Source organism: Podarcis liolepis (genome assembly GCF_965112155.1).
Source record: "Podarcis liolepis genome assembly, chromosome: 11".
Classification (NCBI taxonomy): domain Eukaryota; kingdom Metazoa; phylum Chordata; class Lepidosauria; order Squamata; family Lacertidae; genus Podarcis; species Podarcis liolepis.
The window spans coordinates 32522205-32530735 of record NC_139565.1 but is presented as its reverse complement, the minus strand read 5'-3'; the positions used below and the strand labels follow the sequence as shown (position 1 = coordinate 32530735).

Below are 8531 nucleotides of genomic sequence, written 5' to 3'. Positions count from 1 at the left end.
CCAGGTGTCCACGTAAAACCTGCAAGCAAGACTTGAGCACAAATCATTCTCCCCTCCTGCAACTCCCAGAAACTGGTGTTCAAAGGCATACTGCCTCTGACAGTGAAGGCAGAATATAGCCACCGTGGCTCTATTTCTCCATAATTTTGTTTAATCCTCTTTTAAATACATTCTCATTGGTGGCACTCTCTAGTTCTTATGAGAGCTAATGCCATACTTTAACTACATGCTGTGCAAAGGTTTATTTTCTTTTGCATGTCCTGCTTCCTCCAACCATCAGCTTCATTGGATGTCCACAAGCTCTAGTGTAATGAGAGGGGGACCAAATTTTTCTCTACCCCTTTTCTCCACACTGTTCGTAATTTTATACACCTATATCACATCACCTTTTACCCACCTTTCTTCAAATGCTGCAACCTTTCTTTATGGGCAAGTTGTTCCATCGCATTGATCATTTTGGTTGCCTTTATCTGAACCTTTTCCAGCTCTGCAATATCCTTTTGAGGTGAGATTACTAGGCCTGTACTCAGTATTCCAAGTCCAGTCACAGCATATGATATTGGCAGTTTTATAATCTGTTTCTTTCCTAGCATAGGATTTGCCTTTTTCACAGCTGCTGTATACTGGATCAGCATCTTCACTGAGCATATTTAATACAACCCCAGGGCTGTTGCTTCTGGGAGGTTACCCCAGGAGGTCTTTGGGTAAGTAGTGACCAACAAGTCTAATAAATGATTATACTGATGGTGATGTTTGTTTTCTTCCTTGGCTTTTATAGACAAGCGAGTTATAGAATGATTTGTGGGTGTTATTACTGAGAACAATAATATAAATAATATGCATAGGCAAGCGAGTTATAGAATTTAAAAACAACACTGTTGCTGTTATTACTGATAGTACCAATATGAATAGTATTCACGTGTCAAATGAAATGCGCGCCAAAAACACGATGAAATATATGACATGATGCCCGTTGCCTTTTATTTAAGTAGTTCCTCGCGTTTTCCTTGGCGTGCATAGCTGTCAACTTTTCCCTTTCTTTAAGGGAAATTCCCTTATTCCAAATAGGATTCCTCTCAAGAAAAGGGAAAAGTCGACAGCTATGCGCGCGTGTGTGAAGGGGAATACGATAAACCCATAAACAACGACGACACTTTTATTAATAATAGTATGCATCTGTCACAAGTTAAGCGCATCAAGGAGAAAGAGGCAGCTTCGCCCTGCAAGCGAAGAAGCACGTGGAACTGCCAAGGGTCTCCGTGCTCGCCGCTCTCTCAGCGCCACGCGTCGGGCAGTGTCTCTCCCACTCCAACCGGAGAGTTATCGCAGGGGCGCTTGTTTTGAAGGCTTCCCGCCGCCCCCAGCCGCCTTTCAGCCTAAGCATAACGAACGGGACCCTTGACGCTTCTGCTCCCGTATACGGGGCGTGAGACCGCGAGGCTGCCGCGTCGCTCCGCCCTTCCCTCAGCACCGCCCAGCCCGCGGGAACTACAACTCCCATGATGCTTCGAGGTTTCCTACCCGCTTCGGCCTGCGTGATTCCGCTTTTCCCATAAGGCACTGGGCCTGGTGACCCCCGCCAAGCCGCGAAGGTCGTGTTCAGGGAAGAGGCAGCCAGTTTCCGCTCAGGTTCCCTCCGCTGCCGGTTGTGCGTGCTCGTCCTCCCGGCGCCATGTTGGGTGTCAGCGTCCGCCGGTTCGCCACCTCGGCCATTCGCCGTTCGCATTATGAGGAGGGGCCTGGAAAGGTAAGACGGGGCAGGGGAGAAAGGGGAGGTTAGGGGCTCCCCCCCCGCAATTTCCTCCTTGGGCCTGGCCGGGCCGGGCCCAGGGGAGCTTCCCGGGAGGTATCTGTCCGCCATGCTGGGGTATTTGCGCCTCTTGGGGTCTCGGGGGTGCTTCTTGGTTGGCGCTTGGGCTTGAGGAGGGAGGGAGGGGTGCTGATTCCCCTCCCTTCCATCCTAATCTCTCCAGCGAAGAGATTATTTTTCATTCGTTTTCTCGGAGGTCATATAGCAATCCGTTCCCCAGCCGTTGCTCTTCCACTAGGACCTTGCTTCGCCCTATAGCTGCTTACAACAACAACAGCACATTATTATTATTATTATTATTATTGGTATTATTTGTACCTCGCCCATTTGACTGAACCTAACCCTGAAGTACAGGGCAGGCGATTGGCACCGGCGACCCCCCCCCCCCGAAAAAAAGAAAGCTAAACAACTAAAGGGTGATCGTTCAAAATAGGAGCAAAAGCTCAACAGTAACTTCCCTCTAAAAAGAAAGCTAAACAACTGAAAACTGATCCCCTCCCCCAAAAAAGCTCAAAAGCTTCGGCTAACTTCCCTCTAAAAATCTGAACTGAAGGGCAATCTCTGCAAAAAAAAAAGCCCATCTTAATAAATACTAATTTCTTAAATTGGGGTTAAAAAAAAAGAGTACAGTGGTACCTCGTGTTACATACGCTTCAGGTTACAGACTCCGCTAAAGAAATATTACCTCGGGTTAAGAACTTCAGGATGAGAACAGAAATCGTGCTCCCGCGGCAGCAGGAGGCCCCATTAGCTAAAGTAGTGCTTCAGGTTAAGAACGGACCTCCAGGAAAAATTAAGTACTTAACCCGAGGTACCACTGTAATGCTATACGTGGGGGGCGGAAATACAAGTAAATTTTTCACCAGTAGGGAAAATGGCTTCATGTAGGCTACGTTCTGCAGCCTTCATTGCATGAGGCAAATGCATTGTACAAAATGGGAGGTATGCTAGCGTGGATCGAAAGCAGTGGTTCCCATTCAGTGGTCCTCAGACCCCAGAGGGTCCATGGTACCATTCACGTAACAAAAACTACAACAGGGATATCAAAAATTTCAAAAGTAGGGGATCTGTGGCTCGGCTTTTGAAAAACAGGGGGGTCTGCAGTGCTTAGCTAATATGAAACCACTGATCTAAAGGGCTACTTTAGGTGGGATTTCTGATAAAGTACCCTGGTTTCATACTGGAAATGTCTTGAAAACCTCATTGGTTTCAAAATAGCACTGCAGTTTATCACAGGGGAGAAGGCTGTAGTTTGAGAAACTTCCAACAGAACGTACCACTGGTGCACCTAACTCATTAGATTGATCATAGAATTGAAGAGTTGAAAGGTACAGCAAAGTTCATTTAGCCCAACTCTCTCCCATGCAAGAATCATTTTCCTAACATGGAGCTCAAATCCACAACCCTGAGTCTCATGCTCTACCAACTGAGGTATCTCAACATTGTGGAGTTTTCATATTCGATCCCATCTATAGAAATTGAACTCAGTGCATCACTTTGTTGGCTTTAAGCATTGACATAGCACAATATTCTTGCCAATGCAACATGATTCTCTCTCCTTGGCTGCTAAGTTTCCAGTGGTACAAATGATGAGAACATAACAGTATGAATAATGATGATACTGTAAACGCTTTCTGATGTACCTAGTCCTCTTTGTGAATTCCGTTAAAGAAGAAGTTGCCAGAAGATCATTTGGGAGGGAAGCAAAATGGTGATATTGCAATAATGCCATGAAAATACAATTAGATCATGATCTTAGTCTCACCTATGATTAATCACTGTTTACGCCTTTATACTCTTTTAAGAGTCAAGCAAATGAATACCCTGATGGAAGCCTGGCTCAAATTGTACATGAAGTCTTCCCATATGCAGGGCAAAAATCTGTCTTGGTACCAATACTGCCACATTTTAAAAATATGGCTGAATGCACATTGAGTACAGTTAAATGATAATGATTGGGATCAGAGCAATTAAGTCTTTAATTTCCTTCACTTTTTCTAGGACTTGGCTAAATTAGCTTTTGCACGTATTAATAACTTGGTACCACCGCTATAAAAGAACTTCAAAATTCTTGTCTCTCCAGAACCTCCCTTTTTCTGTGGAAAACAAATGGCGATTATTGGCAATGATGGCAGCCTTCTTTGGAAGTGGATTTGCTGCTCCTTTTATTGTAGTAAGGCACCAGCTGCTCAAGAAGTGAACATACAATAATGGGTAAATGCTACTATTTGTCTTACATCTCTCTAAGTTTGTTATTGTGTGCCAGTGGATTGTAACAACTATACATACACTCTGAATTTATTTTTGTTTTAATACTAAATGTTTGATTGCTGGTGAAGAAATACAAATATTACTGTGTTTGAGTGGTAGGTACTTTTCCTGTGAGTAGTTAAAATTCTGGGTAATGCAGGTAAAGGAAGTTGCACACATATAGATTGCCTTTGATTAAATCTAGATTTGAATTGGCATCAAAAAATTAAGGTGGGAGCCCTCATTTAAAGGCACTAGCAAAATATTTAAGCTTGTCAACTTCATAACAGTTTGATCTCTGCTGTTGAGCTGAAAAGTACTTAAGTGAAAGGTGTTGCATCTTTGCCTTAACAGCTAGATCCTGAACCAGCTCTCTACCATTATGTACCAGTGATGGGCCTGATATGTGCACCTTCACTGGGAACTGGCGTAGTATAGTGGCATTTTTACCTGCTTCCCCATAGTCTCCACCACCTTCTGTGCTGGTGATCATGGATGGCAGGTTTGTAGATGCAGCAGCGGCTATGCCATTTCTTTAAGCCGCACTGTTGCTGGCCAGGGGTTTGGAATGCCCTCCCCTCTAATTGTTTAAAGTATAACACCTGCACAAAATAGTTTAAAAGCTCTTCAGACACAATAAAGGCATTTCAAGATTGTGGCATATATAATAATAAAAGAAACTTCTATAAAACAAGAGCAGGGGCATGGGTCATTGTTGGACCATCTGCATGCACAAGATCTTGGATCCAGCCTTCAGAATTTCCAGTTGAAATGATATTGATTAGCAAATAATGGGAAAGATCTCTCCCTGGAATTTGGCAAACTGCTGTTAGTCAGGGAAGACAGTAGTGGACCAGATGGATAAGTATTCTGAGCTAGTACAAAACAGCTTCCAATGTCCACATCAGATCTAATTTCACAGTGTTCAGTGAAATGTTAATGCATAAGTCTGATCTGTATGTAATGATGCCTTTGGAGTATACTTCACAATTTGATTTAATTTAATTCACTGTAAGGTATTTATAAGGAAGGGCTTTTGGTCTGTTTGCCTGACTTATTTATTTCTCTTTCAGAATGAAGATGGAAGTTTATCTAGAGTACAACTTTCTTTTCTGAAAGAAAGCATACAACTAAGACTAATCACACTGGATGTGTTTGTAAATAAAAATTAAATCTGAAAATAGAGTGTGGGCTTTTATTTCTGCTTGCTGCTCAGTTATTGAAATCCACAATGCAGAATCATTCCATCCTCATTGGAAATGGAGATGGGACTTTTACATTTTGCCTTAATTCAGTCTGTTTGGTTTCTTCATACACAACACCTTTCAGTTTCTCTGTAATATGCAATTACTGGTATAAATCTGGGAAACTTGAGTTTTTCACTGAGGGGATGATGTTCTATTTGAGGGTGTTATCAGTGGCCCAGCTCCCATTGATAGGGGTCCAGCTGTGAGCAATGTTGTTGCAGCTGGACTACTTTTTCTCTTGCACTCAGTGTTGGTATGCCACTCCCAACTGTAGAAAGCAGCATGGTTTGCTCCTAGAGAAAGTATTGGTCTGCAATCCTAAGCATTCTTAATAAAAAACAGTTACATTTTAAACTGGAATTCCTATACTTTAGTCTGTTATCAGGGGTGGCAGTCCTCAGACAGAATTCGGTTTTTTACTGCAGCCCTGAGGTCCACCAACCTAGACTCATGTGCAAAACAGTGACTCCGGTAAAACATTCTAAGAAATAAGTAACCTGAATACATGCTAAATTCAAGAATTCGTCATTGGTACCAGAACTAATCTTCCTGCCCAAATCCATTTCTAGTTTTACTACAAACATTCTTTTTCCAACAGTTCCCCCCCCCCCTTATTTTTAAGGTGGGGAGCTTTTTGCATGTGAGTGTTGCGTTGCAACCATGTGTTCCATCTGCTTTCTGGCCCACTAATTGTTAAATTTAAAGTAAGGCAAGTGATCTGCAGTGATAACCAACTAAGCCAAACCTGGACTAGATCCACTGAAATCAATGGACTTGGCTGCAAAGGGTCTATCCTGAGTATGACTTCTCATTGGCTATCCCCCTTAGAAATGACAAAGCAACCCTTCACAAGCAGTTTTTGTCTTAAGAATTTTTACAAGTGCCTTGCTGGATCAGATAGGCCTTGTAATCAAGTGTAATTTACGGGAAATGTCTCAACAGATGGGCTACCAGAAATTAACTGTTAAACTACTGGTGTCTTAGCTACATTCTGAACATAACTGTCAGAGCTGCTTGAAGATCCTAGCTCACAGAGGATCACGCTAGCCAGCGATCATTAAGTAAAAGTCTTTATTGAATTACAGTTTCCATTCTCACGCTGCTGCGCGCAACTCTACGTCTAGTAGCTAGATCGGCGAAGCTCCGTCTGAGTCTCCGCCCCGTGTGCACCAACTTAATATCCTAGCCTTGCTCCACCTTTTCCGCCTGACTGTCCTCCTCTGGGTCCCTCTACCCCCCGGGGCTTCTTCCTTCCGGGATTCTTCTGACGCTGACCCGGACCCTCCTGCCTCCTTGCGCCGGGCTTTAGGACCTGGTTCCCTTTCGGGGCTGCTTACTGCGCCGCCTTCCTCTGCATTTGAACTTGGCGCGCGCGCCCAACCTTCCACTTTCCTCTTAACCGTTTCTTCGCTCCCCGATGGAGGTGTGGCCACTCCTGACTCATGCCCTCCCTCCTGTGGTGAGCTGCCAGCGCTTCCCCCCTGGCTCCTTTCCTCTTCCCTGCTTCCTGGCGGTGACGCTGGTCCCGATTTCCAGCTGCTCCCCCCTGAGTCCCCTCTGGCTCTATCTTCCTGGGGTGCCCCCCTAGACTCCCCCCTTGCCCTGGCCACTGGTGCTCCTTTCTGTGAATCCTCTGATTCACTGGAAAGACTAGGAGATCTCGGGTCGTCGTCATCACTCATCTTTTCTTCTGCCTCCTCCCCTACGCTCTCTGTTTCCTCCCTTGCCCGTGCCTCTGCTCCTAAACCCCTGACATCCATCCCCCCCTCGAAGCCCCCCATTCCCCCCTCCCCTCCTTCCGGTGCTGGAGCTGGGGGCTGCTGTTGCAAAGGGACGAACGTCGGATATCGGTCGCTTCCCGTGGCGGGTCTCCATCTGAAGTCTCGCGGGTCTTCCTCCCTGCTCTCGTCGACAACGGTCACCTCCGCTTCCATCTCTGTGCCGCCGTGCTCGAAACCAGGGTCGTCCCCGAAAACGTCCATGTCCGTCTCTCCCTCACTTCCTCCTGGCGGCGTTGCTCGTCCTGAGCATTCCAGCCACTTTCTGCGGAACTGCTCCTCTGGCCTATCGTCCCACCAATACGAGGGTTCTGAGGCAGATCCCGAGGGTGACCCCTCCGGGGAACGGACGTCTCGTGTCGGTTCCTCGTCCGAGTCGAACCCCCGGAACGTGCTGGCCGAAAGCGTGGGCGTGAAAAGCCAGTCGTCGAAAAAGTCTGCTGGCATAGGTCTATGTGGGAAGAGGGCATGAAACTCGTCTTTGAGCAGAGGTTCGTCCAAGGCGTAGCCCGGCACCCAGCTGTTCGCACTGGCCGGGGTGCCCTCCTTGGCGAGAAAGTATTCTACCCCCTCTTCCCCCCATCTGGAGTCCAAAATCTCCGTGACTTCGTTGATGCGCTCCTTCTGTGCCACTCCCGCGTGCCCTGTTCTGTCTCTGACCGGACTCGGCGCCGTTCCGGGTTCCTGGAACCTGTGCGGTGCCTTGTAGGGAGTGAGCACCGATCTGTGGAATACCGGATGCATTCTGGAACCCTCCGGAAGTGCCAGTCTGAAAGCTACCGGGTTGACCTGCTCTTCGACTTGGTAGGGCCCCAGTTGTTTATGCCCTAGTTTCTTCTTGGCCAACGACCTGGCCGGCACTGCGTGGGCTGCTAACCAAACCCAGTCTCCCACGTGGAGCTCTTCTCCAACCCTTCTGTGCTTGTCTGCTTGTACCTTGTATGCGTGCTTGGCCAGCTCCAGGTGGCGCCTCAGCTGATCGTGGACTTCCTGCAGCTCCGACGCGAACGCATCTGCTGTCTGCGGCTCCCCCTCCCCCATTCTTTCCAGTCCCGGGAAGGTTCTGGGGTGCCTCCCGTTGTTGGCGAAGAACGGCGTGACCCCCGTGGACACGTGCTTCGTGTTGTTGTAGGCGAACTCGGCAAGCGGCAGGTAATCCACCCACGTCGCAGGCTGTTGATTTGCATAACATCTCAGGTACTGATGCATGATGGCATTGACCCGCTCCGCTTGCCCGTTGGTCTGCGGGTGTCTCGCCGACGCTAGGTTGATCTTGACGTTCAGGAAGCCCATCAGCTTCTGCCAGAAATTCGAGATGAACTGCCGCCCCCGGTCTGACAGAATAGACCGTGGCAGACCGTGAACCTTGAACACGTGGTCTATGAACAGTTTGGCGGTTTGCTCCGCCGTGGCCACCTTAGCACACGGAATGAAATGCGCCATCTT

At 47.2% G+C, this 8531-nt stretch overlaps 1 protein-coding gene across 1 annotated transcript; it reads left to right on the top strand.

Annotated features, from left to right (window-relative positions):
- Window positions 1-1567: 1567 nt before the first annotated feature.
- Window positions 1568-5241, top strand: COX7C (cytochrome c oxidase subunit 7C). The gene is made up of 3 exons (XM_083465607.1): window positions 1568-1747; window positions 3894-4024; window positions 5134-5241. The coding sequence occupies exons 1-2, from the start codon at window positions 1673-1675 to the stop codon at window positions 4008-4010; spliced, it is 192 nt and encodes a 63-aa protein (XP_083321733.1). The 5' UTR covers window positions 1568-1672; the 3' UTR covers window positions 4011-4024; window positions 5134-5241.
- Window positions 5242-8531: the final 3290 nt, after the last annotated feature.

Excerpts from the sequence above, each read along its gene's own strand:
- COX7C (XM_083465607.1), top strand. The coding sequence starts at position 1,673 with ATGTTGGGTGTCAGCGTCCGCCGGTTCGCCACCTCGGCCATTCGCCGT. Across the intron at positions 1,748-3,893 it reads ATGAGGAGGGGCCTGGAAAG|AACCTCCCTTTTTCTGTGGA; the intron begins GTAAGACGGGGC and ends TTGTCTCTCCAG.